Source organism: Centruroides sculpturatus, unplaced genomic scaffold (genome assembly GCF_000671375.1).
Source record: "Centruroides sculpturatus isolate CEXI.00-Female unplaced genomic scaffold, Cexi_2.0 scaffold1565, whole genome shotgun sequence".
Taxonomy (NCBI): Eukaryota; Metazoa; Arthropoda; class Arachnida; order Scorpiones; family Buthidae; genus Centruroides; species Centruroides sculpturatus.
Genome location: NW_019386133.1, coordinates 105,419 through 124,477, shown reverse-complemented (window position 1 = coordinate 124,477; position 19,059 = coordinate 105,419). Strand labels below are relative to the sequence as shown.

Here is a 19,059-nt window from a genome sequence, read left to right as displayed (position 1 = left end):
GGTTGCCATCACCTATAACTATATCCTTATAACGAGTTTTTTTTATAGAATTCAAACACTTTACACCACTTGAATGGGAAAAGTTTTCGAGTTTACCGATGGATGAAAATAATATCAGACTTTTTAAAAACTATATTAAATTATGAACTTCAATTTTAGTAATCGTAGTAAAAGAAATAACGATTAATGTTACGTGTGGTTTCAAAATGGCCGCGCTTCCGACTGTTTCAAGGTCTATATAAGAAGGCCAGGACACGCGTGATCTACTTCTTAAGCCGGCATTTTGGGGTTTTTTTGAGTTGCATGTATTAAGCAAACAAGAATATAATAATATAATATAACAAATTTATAATTATTTTTGTAAAGCACGATTAGTTATAAAATTAAAATGAAATTCAATAGTATTATTAATAAATGTTGTCAATGTAATGCTCATTTTATAATAACTAATAGATGTGTAGATATATTTTAATTTATAAATAGCTTCCAAAAAATTCCAAAAATAAAATTTTAAATTAAATTATCTGACAATAAACTATATATATATAAATGGACATGTATGTCCCTATATTTCACTTTTTCGCCAAAACTACACATCACACGTGAATAGTGTTTGTATATGGTGGTAGCCCCAAGTCTCCATTCGTGCATAGGGGTGGTTGCGTCTCGATAGCTAAAAGGGTGCGGGAGATATGAGGCTGAAAGTGGTTGAAAGTGGCTTTCTACTTCGAATGTTTTGTTCGAATTAAATTCGAACATAAAATTCGAAAATTGGTTCGATTATAGAACGATTGTATACGTTCCAGAAAATTTGAAAATAGTTCGTTTGACATGACATGAACAGGAGACGTTCAGAAATAGAATCGGGACCAGATCTCTAATCAGAAATGGGGGACCTAATTCTTGCATTCTGTGAAAATGGGTAAGATTGGCTATAATGTAATTATCTTAATTTTCACTATCGTTACTTTTTGCTCACAAATAAAAACCCATCGAAGCAGGTTTTTGCAGCTAGATTCTAAATTACTTAGAAAAACAGTCTCTTATATATATAAAAAAACAATGTTACATACAAATAAAATCCCAGCGATACGGGTCCTTGCAACTAGTAGTTAATAAAATTTAAATACTAAAGAACTAAAAACGATCGAGCATAACATTTTTTTTATATATTAAATGTGATATATTACATTATTTGAGACCAGTAAATGTCTTATTTTCTTTTATATTGTCTGAATTTTGGTAGACGGTTTCACTATTAGTAATAAAATATTGTTAAATATATTAAAACAAAAAGGAAAGGAAACAAACAATGAACTTACAATTATTAAATAAATGGTTTCCAGACCTTAAAGAAACCAAATACACCAATACCGTAAGACTGTGTGAATCCAACTACCTTGTTACAATTTTCAATGTGATGTGACTTTACTTTCACTTCTGTCAGCATCTGTTTCACGGTTATTAAAAACGATGACATTTTACTTCTAATGTAGCTTCAGTCCCACGTTGTTATTAATTCTAATGTTTACTTGTATTTTCAGAATTTCTATTATGTGTTCCTGTAGTCATTTTTTGAACTGATTGTTTTCCGTTAGAATACAGATGACACTACCATTTAATATGTATCTGAAAAGTGTTCTTTTCTATATTTATAAAGAGGTATATTAGATTTCAAGTGTAGTCTATAACTTTACCGGTAGAACATTCTATAACATACTTTTTGTATAATAATTTGCTATTTAATCTAACTATAGTAAGTTCTAAATAATTCAGATTATTATCTACTACTTTTTCACAGNCTTTTCTATATTTATAAAGAGGTATATTAGATTTCAAGTGTAGTCTATAACTTTACCGGTAGAACATTCTATAACATACTTTTTGTATAATAATTTGCTATTTAATCTAACTATAGTAAGTTCTAAATAATTCAGATTATTATCTACTACTTTTTCACAGTGGAAGTGAACATTTTTATTTATTAAATTAATTGCTTTAACGAAGCAATTAATATCTAGTATGCTTTTATCATAGACGAAACAGTCATCTATATATCTTTGATTATACCTCGTGTTTTATTGATTTTCTTATCAATTATGATCATTCACAACTCGGCTAAACTAGGACCTATGCAGGATTTCATTGGTATACCTTCCGATTGTCAGTAATATTTACCTTAAAGTTCAAAAACTTGTTATTTAACAGCAATTTTACCAATTGTTTAACCCAATCTAGACTCTTGACGTAGGACATTAGACATTAGATCAAAGGAAGAGAGAGCTATCCGTTTCTTGGTTACGGACTTGGCCCTGTTGGAAGAGGAAAGAAGGAAGAGCATGTGGTCGAAGTGTGAAGAGAAAGTAAGATAGGAAAGTGTGAAATAAGGCATGGGAGACACCCTGGGCGCCCGCATCGCATTTATTAATAAAACTGAGTACAGACAATTACAAATATTTACAGTTAATTATAACGTGATTACAATATAGTCTTTACATCGATTTTGTGTACACAGTACATAGATGATCAACATAATTATATTTACAGGGTAACAAGATTAAAGTAGGAAAAACAGATACAATTGGCGTGTTCCAAGGATACGTGGCGGCGCTGCGCTCGCCGCGCGTGTTACAACAGGAGACTTAAAACTAACATATATGATATATAATTACTACATTAATAGGTTTGAGGTACAGAAAAACAGCTTCACGGCCATTTTGCCACGTTTACAACACATGAGATAACGAAAACGCGATTTGACATTTACAAGGTACACTTACATTACACATACGCGAGTTAAATTATACAACACGTAAGATACATGACGATACAAAACGATACGGCTGCCTACACAGCCCCTGTGGATCCAGAAGCTAATACAGAGTTACCGATCCATCGAAAGTTTCGTTCCAACAGCCGTTCGAATGTCCTTTAATGATGCGGCTCGACTCCGCCTTGGGGTGGTTGGTAGATGACGAGTTCTATGTCGCGGTCACAGTACGATAGTTGTTGCACAGCGCCTTTGTGTTTTTGATGTATTTCTTGAGGCTGTTCCAGACCTCTTTGTTGTTAAAAATGTCCTTCGGTCTTGGGGGCCAGTTGAGACCGTTATTAAGGCAGGTCCCCATAAACGGGAGCCTTTCCTGTTCGTAGGTTGGACAGTCGTAGAGTAGATGGTTGCCATCACCTTCGCTTAAGTCGTCGCAGTTACAGGTGTTAGCCTCTCGTTTGCCGAATCGGCAAAGGTAGGAGGCGAAGTTGCCGTGGCCAGTAAGAATCTGCGAGGTTTCGGCGTCAGGAGTGTAATGTTTGGTCTTTAAGCGGAGATGGATAGATGGGATGTAGTTGTGAGTAGTCCTGCCAGTATCGGCAGAGTCCCAATCACGCTGCCACTGGCTGATATCAAGCGTGTGCAGTTGATTTTTAAGCCATGTGTTAGGAAGCCTTTTATAAGTAGGTTCACCGTCTAATATGCTAGCCCTTTTTGCCAGCTTGTCTGCGAGTTCATTACCGGGGATTCCCTGGTGTCCCGGTACCCAGCTGAAGATGACTTTCTTGGTTTTCCCCAGATTATTGGCCACTGATATTAGTTCTTGCGAGAGGCCGGTATACCTTCTTTTGTTCATGAGGATCTTAAGTGCCGTTTGGCTATCTGTATGAAACTTTATATGGCCTTTATACCTTTGGTTGTTCTCCGTGACATACTTGATTGCTCTGTATAAGGCCCACTGTTCCGCTTGTATGTTTGTACAGTGGGAGGCCATCTTGAGGTAGGCTTGGTATTTTGCCTTTCCTTGATTGTTCATTATAACGAAACTGGCACCCGTTCCTTCGTCGCTCTTTGACCCGTCTGTGTAGACGTTCCATGTAATTTGTATGTTTCCGTCATTTTCCGGGTTAAGGTTTACTACATAGGTGTTATCCTCGCGTGGGTGACGTCTTTCCATGCCGGTTGTCTGCATGCTTTCCATTCCGTTTTTGTTAATTGTCTCTATTATGTCCGAGATTCCTCTTGTATATTCATTCTCGTTCCCGTTGCTCGGTCTTGTTGTCGTATGTTGAATGCTTATATTTTTACTAATGAGCCACTTGTAGGCTACACTTATGGCCTTTATGTGGATCGGTGTTATTCCGGCCATAACTATCAAAGCGTTGGTGGGCGCTGTAGGGTAAGCCCTACAGACTTGTATTGTGTAGCGCCTCTGGATCGATAGCAGCTGCCTCTTTGCATGAATGTTGTTTAATGCTTCGTACCAGATTGGAATGGCATACAACAGAGCGGGTTCAAGGGCTGCCTTATAAATAGTTCTCTTGTTTTTAAAATTTAATCCCCAATCTTTTCCCGTGATCCATTTTAACACGTTTGCCAGTTGGATTGAAGTCTGGTATAGCTGCTTGATGTGATGCTGCCAGTTTAGCTTCTCGTCGAAGTATATGCCGAGGTACTTTAGCTCCTGGCCGACCTTTATTTTTTTCCCTCCGATGTAGATGCAGGGTGCCCTTTGTAGTCTTCCGCCTTTATTTTGACGGGTGCAGACCAGAGCCCGGCATTTCTCGAAATTTATTGGCAGCTTATTGTTTGTGCTCCAATTGTAGATGTGTTCCAGATGTTTGTTGGAGATTTCTGCTAGTCTAATGCTATTTCTGTGGGCAACCATTAACAGTAGGTCGTCGGCAAACGCCTGGATGGACGCTTCTTCGGAGTTTGGGAACGAGTTTAATAGGCTGTCGAACACTAGGTTCCATAGACCTGGTCCGCATCTTGAGCCCTGTGAACAGCCCTTGTTAATGTTCTTTTCGGTGTTTATAGTTCCCTTCCTGAATACCACCTTCCTGTTTGTGAGGTAATTTTTGGTGATTCTGTAGATATTCATTGGGGATTTTATTGTCTTTAGCCGGTGTAGGACGCTCGGCCACCAAAGATGGTCAAACGCCTTCTTGAAGTCTATACTGATTAAGATTGCATGGTTGTTTTTCTTCCAAGCGTTTTTAATGTAAGTTTTAACCTGTAAGGCGGCGTCTGTTGTTGATTTTCCAGGATGGAAGCCGTATTGTTTGGGGCTTTGATGGTTTCCTTGGTGTAATATCCAATTGATTCATTCGATAATTAGTCCGTCCAGGGCCTTTCCGAGTACCGGGAGAAGGCTTAATGGCCTGTAGTGACTGGGCTCGGTTGGTTTTTCTACCTTGGGGATTAGTTTGACATTCCCCACCTTCCATTCACTCGGGATGAAGCCCGTCTGTAAGCATTTGTTGAATAAGTGGACTAACGAGATTGGGATGGCCTTAAAGACTTCTTTCGCCATTTCGGGTGTGATATTGTCCAAACCGGGCGCTTTTTTATTGGCGAGCGACGTGATTGCCCGCTCCACCTCCCGGAATGAGAATAGCTGGTCGTTGTTCGTTGTTGTGTAGTTTTCGGCGCCAGTACGGATAGTATTGTGTATTGGTGAGTCCTCCTCTGCGATATCCATCGGGAAGTGATAATCCATGATTTCCGTGATATTTTGTTGGATATCGGGAATGTTGTTGTTTTCCTGGTGGCTTGTTTCGATGATGTCGGGGATGTTTAGCTTTTCTCTTTTTGTAGATTACGTGGTAGGGAATGTCCCAGGGACCGTTTTTATTGGACTCACTACAAAAGTCCCTCCACGCCTTCGTTCTCGTTTTATTTATCAGTTTCTTGTATTCTTTTAGTTTTGTCTTATATATCTCTTTTAGCCTTGCTTTCTCCTCTTCGTCTCTCGTTCTGGAGGCCTTTCTGCGGATCTTGGAGACCCTATCCCTTTGTATGGATAATTCATCTGTCCACCAGTAAGTCTTTCTGTGTTTTGTAATTTTTGCTTTGGTGGCTTGTTTCTTGGCTAGTAAAATGGTTTCAGTAATGAATTTTGCCTATCCATCCATGTCTTCTTGGGTCTTCATATCAGGGAAGTGGTAGGTCCTCCATTGCCTGCTAAAACATTCCCGAAATGTCTCCCAGTTAGTTTGCATTCTATGATGATTAGTTTGTCGTTCTTCGATTATGATGTCAGAGACTTGGGTCAGGAGGTATCTGTGATCGCTGGCGGACGGAATAAGCAACGTCTCGCAGTCAGCGATCTGATGACATAGGTCTGCAGAAACCAGACAGGCATCTGTCCAGCCCTCCACGTGGGGAGTGTGAAAAGTTGGGTGGTTTGTCATGTTGACCGATATGAGGTCGTTTGCGTCCATAAAATCTGCCACCAACCTTTCCCTTTTATCTTCTTTAGTGTGGAACCAGATCGCTGATTTTGCGTTCAGGTCCCCAGCAATGATGACATTTTTTATGTCAATTTTGTTTGTTACACTTGCCTACTCGTTGATGCAGCTCTCATCATTTTCGTCGGGTGAAAAATACACACTGATTAGTTATATTGGATTCTCTTGGTGTATCACTGCAGTGCATATGTTGGGGGAGCAAAGCCACGGGATGAGGGCGATGTTTAACTTGTTGTTGCAAACGAGAATCCCGCTCTTCGGCCGTGTATTTACGTGGCCTGCGAGAATTCTCCAGTTTCCAAATCTGACGATGGTATTATCAATAGTGTAGGGTTCCTGGATCATTATGATATCGCTGTTTGTGTCGTTTGCTGTCTTAATAAGCAATGAGCTGGCTGCCTTGCTCTTTTGGGCGTTTATTTGAAGTATTCTAATCGTGTTGGTAGTCCGGTGTTGGCAATTTGTTGTTGTTCCCTCCGTCAACTGGTTGTCAGTGGTGTGAATCTGAGTTGAATTGCTATTGTGACTATAGGCCATAATCTGTTCTATTTATGCGTTGTTGCTTCAGTCTTTGGAGGATAGGGCAGTTATTGCTGAATGCATTATGATTGATCGGCCTTTGTTTATTTTCTGGAAGACTTTCGTTTGCTTTTTTACAGTTAACACATACTGGATTTTTCTGCCGTCTGTTACAATCTTTGTAGCCATGATCCTTCGTGCAGTGGCTACATTTTTTATCACTTGTGCAGTCCCGTGCATAATGGTCAAAACCACAGCACTGGTAGCACCGGACAATCGGTATGAAGTCATCGACGTAAATCGTAAACCACGACATGGATATATGTCTGTGGTGGATGAGTATGTTACGGATGGCTGGCGTGACTGACAGAACAACGTTTGGGCAGTTCTCTTTGACTCTGCCGTTTTTCAAAATTGTGCTTATTTTACACTGTTCTTACTTTGTCCGTCGGCTTGTTTCCCCAAATATTATTTTGTTCTGCCATAACTCCGATGGTGTCTTCTTCTGTTATGGCGTTGGCGACGTTTAGTAGTATAACTCTGGGCTTTCTGCCCTCAGATATCTTGCAGTTGATTTTCGATTGTATGTTCGGTATAGCGTCGATGGCTTCTTTTAATACTTTACTGTCTTTCTCACTTCCGACNCTCTTTTTGTAGATTACGTGGTAGGGAATGTCCCAGGGACCGTTTTTATTGGACTCACTACAAAAGTCCCTCCACGCCTTCGTTCTCGTTTTATTTATCAGTTTCTTGTATTCTTTTAGTTTTGTCTTATATATCTCTTTTAGCCTTGCTTTCTCCTCTTCGTCTCTCGTTCTGGAGGCCTTTCTGCGGATCTTGGAGACCCTATCCCTTTGTATGGATAATTCATCTGTCCACCAGTAAGTCTTTCTGTGTTTTGTAATTTTTGCTTTGGTGGCTTGTTTCTTGGCTAGTAAAATGGTTTCAGTAATGAATTTTGCCTATCCATCCATGTCTTCTTGGGTCTTCATATCAGGGAAGTGGTAGGTCCTCCATTGCCTGCTAAAACATTCCCGAAATGTCTCCCAGTTAGTTTGCATTCTATGATGATTAGTTTGTCGTTCTTCGATTATGATGTCAGAGACTTGGGTCAGGAGGTATCTGTGATCGCTGGCGGACGGAATAAGCAACGTCTCGCAGTCAGCGATCTGATGACATAGGTCTGCAGAAACCAGACAGGCATCTGTCCAGCCCTCCACGTGGGGAGTGTGAAAAGTTGGGTGGTTTGTCATGTTGACCGATATGAGGTCGTTTGCGTCCATAAAATCTGCCACCAACCTTTCCCTTTTATCTTCTTTAGTGTGGAACCAGATCGCTGATTTTGCGTTCAGGTCCCCAGCAATGATGACATTTTTTATGTCAATTTTGTTTGTTACACTTGCCTACTCGTTGATGCAGCTCTCATCATTTTCGTCGGGTGAAAAATACACACTGATTAGTTATATTGGATTCTCTTGGTGTATCACTGCAGTGCATATGTTGGGGGAGCAAAGCCACGGGATGAGGGCGATGTTTAACTTGTTGTTGCAAACGAGAATCCCGCTCTTCGGCCGTGTATTTACGTGGCCTGCGAGAATTCTCCAGTTTCCAAATCTGACGATGGTATTATCAATAGTGTAGGGTTCCTGGATCATTATGATATCGCTGTTTGTGTCGTTTGCTGTCTTAATAAGCAATGAGCTGGCTGCCTTGCTCTTTTGGGCGTTTATTTGAAGTATTCTAATCGTGTTGGTAGTCCGGTGTTGGCAATTTGTTGTTGTTCCCTCCGTCAACTGGTTGTCAGTGGTGTGAATCTGAGTTGAATTGCTATTGTGACTATAGGCCATAATCTGTTCTATTTATGCGTTGTTGCTTCAGTCTTTGGAGGATAGGGCAGTTATTGCTGAATGCATTATGATTGATCGGCCTTTGTTTATTTTCTGGAAGACTTTCGTTTGCTTTTTTACAGTTAACACATACTGGATTTTTCTGCCGTCTGTTACAATCTTTGTAGCCATGATCCTTCGTGCAGTGGCTACATTTTTTATCACTTGTGCAGTCCCGTGCATAATGGTCAAAACCACAGCACTGGTAGCACCGGACAATCGGTATGAAGTCATCGACGTAAATCGTAAACCACGACATGGATATATGTCTGTGGTGGATGAGTATGTTACGGATGGCTGGCGTGACTGACAGAACAACGTTTGGGCAGTTCTCTTTGACTCTGCCGTTTTTCAAAATTGTGCTTATTTTACACTGTTCTTACTTTGTCCGTCGGCTTGTTTCCCCAAATATTATTTTGTTCTGCCATAACTCCGATGGTGTCTTCTTCTGTTATGGCGTTGGCGACGTTTAGTAGTATAACTCTGGGCTTTCTGCCCTCAGATATCTTGCAGTTGATTTTCGATTGTATGTTCGGTATAGCGTCGATGGCTTCTTTTAATACTTTACTGTCTTTCTCACTTCCGACCCTAACACACACTTCATCTGCCTTGACCCTGCGAACGGCCTTAACCGTTATCTTTAGCTTGTGAAGTTTGATTTCTTTGATTATTTCTGATGTAACCTCGTTCATATCGATTTTCTCATTTTCCTCTACGACCTGTGGGTACAGGAGGACGGCGTGGGTTCCTCCAGTGCCCCCAGACTGCACCTTCGTGCGAATCGAGTCCGATATGGTTCTCGTTGTGCGACTAGGTCTGATGCTAGGTCAGAAGTCGACGTTAGCGCTGGCCACCTGTGCGTAAGATTTCCTCGTTGAGGGTGATTCCTGGACTGGGATCTGTGCCGGAGTGGCCTCTAGTTTGGTCCTCAATTCGCGCAGAATCCCGAACATCTGGCAAACGCAACTGTGCAGTTGTAACGCACGGTTCTTTACCTCCTTACGATCTTCTGTGTTCAGTGAAGGTTTATACTTGGCGGGGAGAAGACCTTCTTTAAATGCAGGCTGGCTTCCCCCAAAATCTTGTTTTCAAGATTTTGTATATTCTCTTGGGATCCACTACTGAAAAAAAACTATTTTTTTTATTGAAGTTTTGTTTTCCTTTTGACCTTTAGGTGCCACTTATTAGTAAATTGCCATTTTTCTAAAATTTTTTTGTTGTGGTCATTAAAAAATGGTACGTGTCCTATATGACACAATGGTTCTCTACCTATACAAAATGCAAACTTTTCCGTTTATGTAAAAATGGTTTATTTGAGTGTTTTTGTATATTATTTTGCATTTTATATTTACATATGATATGCTTTGAAACAAATTTTATTTTACCAAGGCACAGATGTATTTTGCAGTTGATACAGTACACTGTAGATCATACACTTCTACATTCTTGCATTGGGCAGTGGTAATTTTTGCGATTTACTATGATTTCTAGCATGTGTTTTGCTTTACTTTTGCATTGTATTTCACTGGGATGCAAAGTTGAAGTATTTTTTGTATGATTTTCTTTGTTTTTCGTTTATTAATTTATCCCTTTTTTCTTATTGCATGTACTGTCTGAATGTGATAGCGATTTTGACACTTTTTTAATTTGTTTTTTGAGCAGACTAATGACTTACACTCTCTAGGACAGTCTGCTCAAAGAACAAATGTTTGGTCATGTCTTTATCACTGAACCAGACTTTCAGTTCAGACAAATTTCTATCAATATCATGTGTCCTATCATGTTTCTTTTTTATTTTCGCTGTTGACAATGATAAATTAAAACTAGATCATTGACATTTATTATAAATATGTGATTTATGATATTAATAATTTATAAGTTTTTAATAAAAAAAACTTTGCAGACCAAAAAAATAAGTAGACAAAAACAAATCACAGAAATTTGTGATGAATAAAAAAAATAATTATTTTTATTAATAAATTAATTGAATTAAAAATGATAATAAATAATAGAAAACATATTGCGGTCCTAATAACCAAATATCTATAAAAGTAAATAACTTGCAAATACGAAAACAGTTCATACACTGTAATGTAATTATTGTAACATTGAGACCCAATGTGTCGTATATGATATGTTAAAAAGTTAGCTCATCTCATGAAATATTGTTATTAATATAGTTTTTAAAAAATACTCTTATATAATCTTAGAAGTCTCCTCAACAAAAAAGTGCATAAATTGTAAAATTATAATCAATAGAAATAGAGAAAACTGAATATTAACATAAAGAAGTCATACTTATGATCACTTCCAAAAACATGTGCTCAGACAATCACTTATATTTTCCTTTGTTTCTGTCACAGTAAAACGCATGTGGTCTAATAAGCTTCACTAAACTCTAATGACGAAATGTATAACTAATATAATTATTTAGCAAGCAAAAAAGCAGAGCTGCATCTCATTCTTTGGAAGGAAAATTGCGTGTCATATACGACACGCGGCATCCCAAGAGGATACTGACCGAAGGACATTGTGTGGCAGGTACTGATGGTGTAGATGGTACTGTTAGTTGTTCCACATCCTCAGGCGGTTCTGGAGATTCCATCGTGAGCGAGAAGCGAAGTCAAAACGTTCCTTACCAATATATATACCACAATAGCCGTTCGGCTCGAACACGCCGATCGGCTTAATCTAAGTAACTTTAACACGACAAGGATTTAGGCCTCGGAAAAATGGGCCCTTAGCAAATACAGCAATAAACACGTAAAACAGTTAAGTAAGCGCGGAAACAATTTGTTCCGAAAAAACAACGGAACGCCGATCGGCTAAACGCCTAGCCTTTAACCCGCCGATCCGAATTAGCTCGCGCTAACCCGGTAGATAGAAAAAGCTAAGATAAAGCTTTCACCAAAAAGCGGAACCGGAAAAGCAGTTACCCGCTACCACGCGAAACCGACGCCGAACGGTTAAAACCACGCCGATCGGCTAACAACCACGTGGTGGAGTGGCTCTTTGTTAACGGTAAAATATTTGATCGTTAATAACTCAATAACCGTAAGAGCTAACCGAACGAAATTTATACACGTCTTAGATGGAAGTATTATCTGACTAAAACCGTCGTTAAACTTAATCGGTGGCATTTATGGGGCCCTAAGGAGCCCGAACAAAATCGAAAATTACGAACGCTCGTAACTTTAGAACTACCGATCGGAAAACCAAAATGTTTACACTTACGGAATCCTTATTACTTGCGCTATCCAACGGTATATTCCTTTTATCTGTGGACGCAAATTATCCTTAGATTTGGCGATCGAAATACGGAGCACACTTACTAGCACCCATTCACCAGACAAACCCTATGTCCCTTCTTGACGTAGGACAGTGAATTTAAAATTAATTCTAAATATATTGACATCATTTGTAACAAGGCAGTTACTTGGCTTCAAACTGTCTTATGGATTTTATGGCAGTTGGCTTTTTGTAAAGGATCTGGTCTATTTTTTGGTCGGGCTTGTGTGATAAACCCTCCAAATTGTTAGAATCCTATTTATTACGTTATCTTACTCTATCTAATTAAAGTCGTGGGCTAAAAGCGTCCTTTATCATTATTATTGAGATTTAATTAATTTTATTCAAAAATTAAGTTTATTTTAATTTTTAATATACAGTGGTACCTCGGTATACGTCTGCTTTAGAATACGTCCAATTCGGAATATGTCGTGTTTGGACGAAACAAATTTTGCTCGGTATACGACTTTTGTTCGCTATACGACATAATTCAATTATACGCGCCATCAATGAACAAGTAGCACTATCAGTGTATTAGACCAGACTAGACTATGCGGTGCAACGGTTTATAACTTTGTTAAATTTCTTCTGATTTTAATTCGTAAGTAAAATTTTAATATTTTTATTAATCACGAATCGCAATATGGCAAATGAAAAGCGACAGAAAACTAAAAAATTGACTAGAATTACAATGGAACTGATAAAAGAGATTGTTGAGAAATACGAAGGTGGCACGCACGCTCGAGATTTTAACTGTTGTTTACCATATTCCGAGAACGACGATATGGACAATCGCGAAAAATAAAGACATTATTAAATTTGCTAACGCTGCGAAAGGGGTTAAATCAATTTCTAAACAGAGATCAAACACATTAGATCATGTCGAAAAATTGCTTTTGCTTTGGATAACTGAAAAACGGTGTGCTGGAGACAGCGTATCAGAAGCAATTATTTGCGAGAAAGCTAAAAAGATACACGCTGATCTCACGAAAAATCAAGCAGGAACTAGCCAGGAAAGCGAGGTGTTTAAAGCCAGCCATTTTTTTACACGAGAACGGATTAATCATTTTTACATTACTTCTTATGGGAAAGGTTGGTTTGGTATACGTCCAATTCGGTATAAGTCCAAACATCGGGAACGNTTAAATTACAGTGGTACCTCGGTATACGTCTGCTTTAGAATACGTCCAATTCGGAATATGTCGTGTTTGGACGAAACAAATTTTGCTCGGTATACGACTTTTGTTCGCTATACGACATAATTCAATTATACGCGCCATCAATGAACAAGTAGCACTATCAGTGTATTAGACCAGACTAGACTATGCGGTGCAACGGTTTATAACTTTGTTAAATTTCTTCTGATTTTAATTCGTAAGTAAAATTTTAATATTTTTATTAATCACGAATCGCAATATGGCAAATGAAAAGCGACAGAAAACTAAAAAATTGACTAGAATTACAATGGAACTGATAAAAGAGATTGTTGAGAAATACGAAGGTGGCACGCACGCTCGAGATTTTAACTGTTGTTTACCATATTCCGAGAACGACGATATGGACAATCGCGAAAAATAAAGACATTATTAAATTTGCTAACGCTGCGAAAGGGGTTAAATCAATTTCTAAACAGAGATCAAACACATTAGATCATGTCGAAAAATTGCTTTTGCTTTGGATAACTGAAAAACGGTGTGCTGGAGACAGCGTATCAGAAGCAATTATTTGCGAGAAAGCTAAAAAGATACACGCTGATCTCACGAAAAATCAAGCAGGAACTAGCCAGGAAAGCGAGGTGTTTAAAGCCAGCCATTTTTTTACACGAGAACGGATTAATCATTTTTACATTACTTCTTATGGGAAAGGTTGGTTTGGTATACGTCCAATTCGGTATAAGTCCAAACATCGAGAACGGATTAAGGTCGTATACCGAGGTTCCACTGTATTAAAATCTGCAAAGTAGCACCACATTCTAAAAACGCTTGTTTTACAAACTCTCCTTCTAAAAGAGGTTTCCCGTAGTGAGCAATGCAATGGCCAACGTAAAAGTTAGCAGCTGTAATGTCAATTTTTGGAATGAAAAAAGTTTTTAAAACACTGGATTCTCTTTTTTCTTTTGTAAAAAATATGTTCTTTCGTCATCTGTTGAAAGGCCAAGATTATAATAGAACTTTTCAAAATGTGTTTTTACATTGTATGTACGTAAAATGACTTTTTCGTAACAAATTACACACGAAGTCGTTTTATTCTTTTCAATCACATCATATTTATTAAACCATTCCGTTTGATATGGTCTGGAACCTGTATTTAGGAATATATTTAGAATAAAATAATTTGAGAAGAAATTTCTTGTTTCTTCTGATTCTATGTTACGACTTGGTGCATTTATAGACACTTGGCAAATAATTCCATCACCTACATTTACTTCTTACAGAAACGCGTTTCGGGCTTTCGCCCCTCTTCAGTCTGTTACGTCGATAGTTGTGACTTGTGTGTCCGTACTTCCCGCTCCCTTCCCCTCCCCTCTTTTTTCCCGACTTGACGGACTCCCCCGCATGCCTCGTAATTTGTAACATTACCCTTCTCCGAGTATTGCACACAGCCTCGCCTGCGGCTGTATAAACCTTCTATTTTATTTTAACAATTGAAGCCAGTTTTTATGAATGTCGATGCTAAGGTTCTTGTTAATATTATTTTTGTCTATAGTAATTTCGTAGCTTTCTTTGAATTTTCTTTTGTACCAATTTTTTTCTTTGTGTACTATTGTTGCATCCTTTTTATCTATTTTGCAGTTGTGGGTCGTGCAGTGTTCGTAAAAAACTGAGTTGATTCTGTTATACTTCAGGTCTGCGATGTGTTCTTTTAGTCTTGTTTCTAATTTTCTTTTTGTTTCACCGATGTATACTTTTGGGGGTTCGCATGTGCAAGGTATTTTATAGACGACTTCGGTAGTGCTGTATTTGTCTGGTTGTTTATTTCTGTCGGGTACAGTCTTCCGGATTCTTTTTTGCAGGTTGTTATAGGTTGGGGCTAGCTTTATATCTATTTTTTCAAAGCTTTTGTTTACTTGTTCAAAGAAGCCACGGATGTAAGGGAAGGGTATGTATCTTACGGTGTTTCTATCGTTTTGTTTATTTACCAGCCTTTTGTTGTTCATTTTCCTTTCCCAGTTGTTTAGCATTCGTTTTGGATAGCCGTTTAGTAGGAATTTTGTTCGCAGTTCGTTGAGGTGTTTTTCCTTCGTCGGTAGTGAGCTTGTTCTGTTCTCGATCTTTTTATATTCCATGATGAATATGTTTTCTTTTATGTACTGTGGGATGTTTGAGTTGTAGTTTAGCACTTTCCTGATCTCGCATGGTTTTGTGTATGGCTCGAATTCGATCCTGTTTTCTTTCCTGATTATTTTTATGTCGAGGTAATTTATTTCTGTGTTTGCCTCATTTTCTACCTTGAATTTGATGTTATCGTTTAATTTGTTTATTTTTTCTTCTATTTCTTCTAATTTTGTTAATTCTTGGTCGTATAGTATAATTATGTCATCCACGTATCGTTTATAGAACTTTATGCCTGTAAACTTTTTGATTGCTTGGTCTATATCTACCATGACAAGTTCTGCTAGCTTCGGTCCTATAACTGATCCCATGCTTATGCCTGACCGTTGCGTGTAGAACTTATTGTTGACTTCGAAATAGTTGCTCCTGTATGCGAATTCTATTAGATCCATTACCTCTTCCTTTGCTTCAATCTTTTTTAGTGTACTTTCTATTAGGTTCCAGGTTATCGAAGGGTACATGTTTATTATATCTAGGCTTGCGAGTCTGTAATTTTTGCTCATTTTTATATTTTTCATGTCATGTATAAGTTCGTCTGCGTGCTTGATGGAGTATTCCGAATTATTGTACTTTTGTAATTCACGTTTTAAGTATTTTTCTAAATTATATAGGGTTGAGTTTTTGAAGTCGACGACGGGTCTTATTTGTTCGCCTGGCTTATGTGTTTTTAGTTGTATGTTTAGCTTAGGAGTTCTGCTATTTTCGTTTGCTAGAATATACTGTTTGTCTTCTCTTTCTATGTTTTTTAGTTGAAATTGCTTATTTATTCGTTTTTTGAGTTCAACATAAATGATTTCTTTTGGGTCTATTGGTAGTTCTCTGAAAGGCTCGCTATTAACTATTTCTGATTTTTTGGTTTGGATCCATTCCTGTTTCACTATGATAATCTGCTTGGATTTATCTGCTTTTATGATATCTATGTTATTTGCTATTAAGTAGGTTTGTAGTTGTGCCATACTGTCTTTATATTTGACGTACGATTTTTCAGTAATTTTTTTCCCTCTATTTTCGTTTTTTACATAATTTTTTAATTTGTTGCTAATTTCTATTTTTATATCGTTGTGATCCTCTGGGGGGGTTACTTTGCTACATATATAATCTAGGTGCGATATGATGTCTAGTTTGTCCCATCGGTTTGGGCCGTTAAAGTCTAATCCAGTTTGTAGTATTTTTAATATATTTGTTGGTATCTCTACGTCGGTTTTGTTTATCACTAAGTTGTCTTTCCACTTTTTGATTTCACGGGGTCTCGGGTATTCAAATCTATTGCTTAGCCGTGTAATTTTCTTTTCTTCGTAATTATCCAGTTTTCTTTTTTCGGGTCTTTCCAAGTGAATATCTTGTTTGATGCCTAGTTTCCTGAGTTTCTTTTTTATTTTGGTAATCGCTATATATTTATATTTTATTGCTGCCTTTAATATTTTTAAATTGATTATATTTATTTCTCTATTGGGTATGGCTTTTTCTATACTTTTTGGTAGTGATAGAGTTTTGAGTGCTCGCTTTTCTCTAATATGTGTNGACAGAAATAAACAACCAGACAAATACAGCACTACCGAAGTCGTCTATAAAATACCTTGCACATGCGAACCCCCAAAAGTATACATCGGTGAAACAAAAAGAAAATTAGAAACAAGACTAAAAGAACACATCGCAGACCTGAAGTATAACAGAATCAACTCAGTTTTTTACGAACACTGCACGACCCACAACTGCAAAATAGATAAAAAGGATGCAACAATAGTACACAAAGAAAAAAATTGGTACAAAAGAAAATTCAAAGAAAGCTACGAAATTACTATAGACAAAAATAATATTAACAAGAACCTTAGCATCGACATTCATAAAAACTGGCTTCAATTATTAAAATAAAATAGAAGGTTTATACAGCCGCAGGCGAGGCTGTGTGCAATACTCGGAGAAGGGTAATGTTACAAATTACGAGGCATGCGGGGGAGTCCGTCAAGTCGGGAAACGAGGGGAGGAGAAGGGAGCGGGAAGTACGGACACACAAGTCACAACTATCGACGTAACAGACTGAAGGGGGGCGAAAGCCCGAAACGCGTTTCTGTAAGAAGTAAATGTAGGTGATGGAATTATTTGCCAAGTGTCTATAAATGCACCATGTCGTGACATAGAATCAGAAGAAACAAGAAAAAGAAGACACGGTTTCAACAAATAACTAAAAAAAAAGAAATTTCTTATTAATGTAAAGCAAAAAATGGTATTATGGAACACTGCGGGTATTATGGAACCATTCCATTTCGAACTGATAATAAACGCGAACTGTAGCGGATTGTGGCTGAACTGCATTAGGCAGAAATCCATAGAAAGGGGAAAACCCGTTTCTTTTCAGTTTAACGGTTGTCCATGGAGAATCAGCAAATTTGTGTTTTTCAAAATTCAAAAGTTTTGAATGCTAAGTGAATTTAACTATTCTTAAAATATAAATCGTGTAGTTGTAGATTCACTGGTGCATGTATTTCGTTTCAGAGACTTAGGGGTACATGTTAATTTGTGTAATGTTCACGTTTTCTAAAGTTTGGTGTTGACAGACATAAGTTATTTCAAGATGGCGATTTCATTGGTGCTCTTAATATGGAACCAAACTCCTCTGGGATCCAAACTCCTCCAAACTCTCTCTTCGCAAGCAGACATTCGTCTGGAGCAATTTGTGAAAAAGACACTAGGTAGAAAGCCAATTTTTCCTGAGAATATTGAAAAAGAGCTGCTGGAATATATATTGTTGATGGAGGTTATATGTTTCTATTATAAAAGTATTTTTTCGATAAAATACATTGGAGTAAATGATTTTGTAATTATTTAACATTCTTTGTACTTTCCTATTTGTTTTTGGATACATTAAAGCATTTTTTGAAAACATACAGTAAGGTTCCATATTACCACCCGATTTTTTCTGACTTTTGCACAGTAGCCTTCAAAAACCATACTTATTGTTACGATAGCAAAAAATCCAATTAGGAACATTTAGTTTAATAGTTACGTGTACTTTTTGCACAAAATATGTGAGTGTAGTTATGATACCTTGTTTACAATTCACTATAATGAAAATGGGGTTCCATAATACCACGTTCTTCTCTACTTGACGTACGTACGTATGTAGATGAAAAACTTTAATAATGAAAAAACAATAATAACTGAATAAAGATTGAAAACTTGCCAAGTGTTGATAAAGAAGGTCACTTCATTTTGCCAGTATACAAACAACAATGAAAAAACAATAGGCAAGGCCGTATTTGGAATAAGACTATGTCTCTGAGATTTACTACTAAGCGGAATCACTTTGACGTTCGAGACGGGACTCATTCTCATTTTCCAATCTACTTTCTTATTGCTGGTTTTGAGCGCGATCATTCAAACTTCGCCGGCTACGACCATTTTCGACGAATTAACCTATCCAAATTCGAAGTTTCTCAACGTTGCGTGTTTCCCCGAGTTGAATTTTTGTCGATGCATAACGAAAATTTCTTGTTTTCGAAAAAATAATTCTGGCTATCGTATCATCCGAAATAAATTTTTTATTTTGCACAAACAATATATATTAATAATTGTAGTAAAAGCAAATTATATTTCGGACGTTAGTTTTAATATAAAATAATAATGACTAGCGTCATTTACTTTGAAGAATGATTTCGATACTGAAACAAGATATCTCGGGTCAACTGGTAAGGGTCAGCATGTCGCGACAAGAGATACGTAGCGAGCATAGTCGGGAATAACACGGAACAAGTAAATGGGTTTTTTCTCAAAGATTGGTTTGCCAAAATTCG

The 19,059-nt window shown here is 37.6% G+C and overlaps 1 protein-coding gene and 1 pseudogene across 1 annotated transcript; both read right to left on the bottom strand.

Annotated features, from left to right (window-relative positions):
* The window catches only part of LOC111613754, a 25,531-nt pseudogene extending 23,275 nt beyond the window's left edge, over positions 1-2,256 (bottom strand).
* Positions 2,257-14,568: 12,312 nt separating this feature from the next.
* On the bottom strand, positions 14,569-16,781 carry LOC111613752. Its single transcript, XM_023355103.1, has one exon. It carries the CDS (start codon positions 16,222-16,224, stop codon positions 14,569-14,571), a length of 1,656 nt encoding a protein of 551 aa, XP_023210871.1. The 5' UTR covers positions 16,225-16,781.
* Between the last annotated feature and the right edge of the window lie 2,278 nt (positions 16,782-19,059).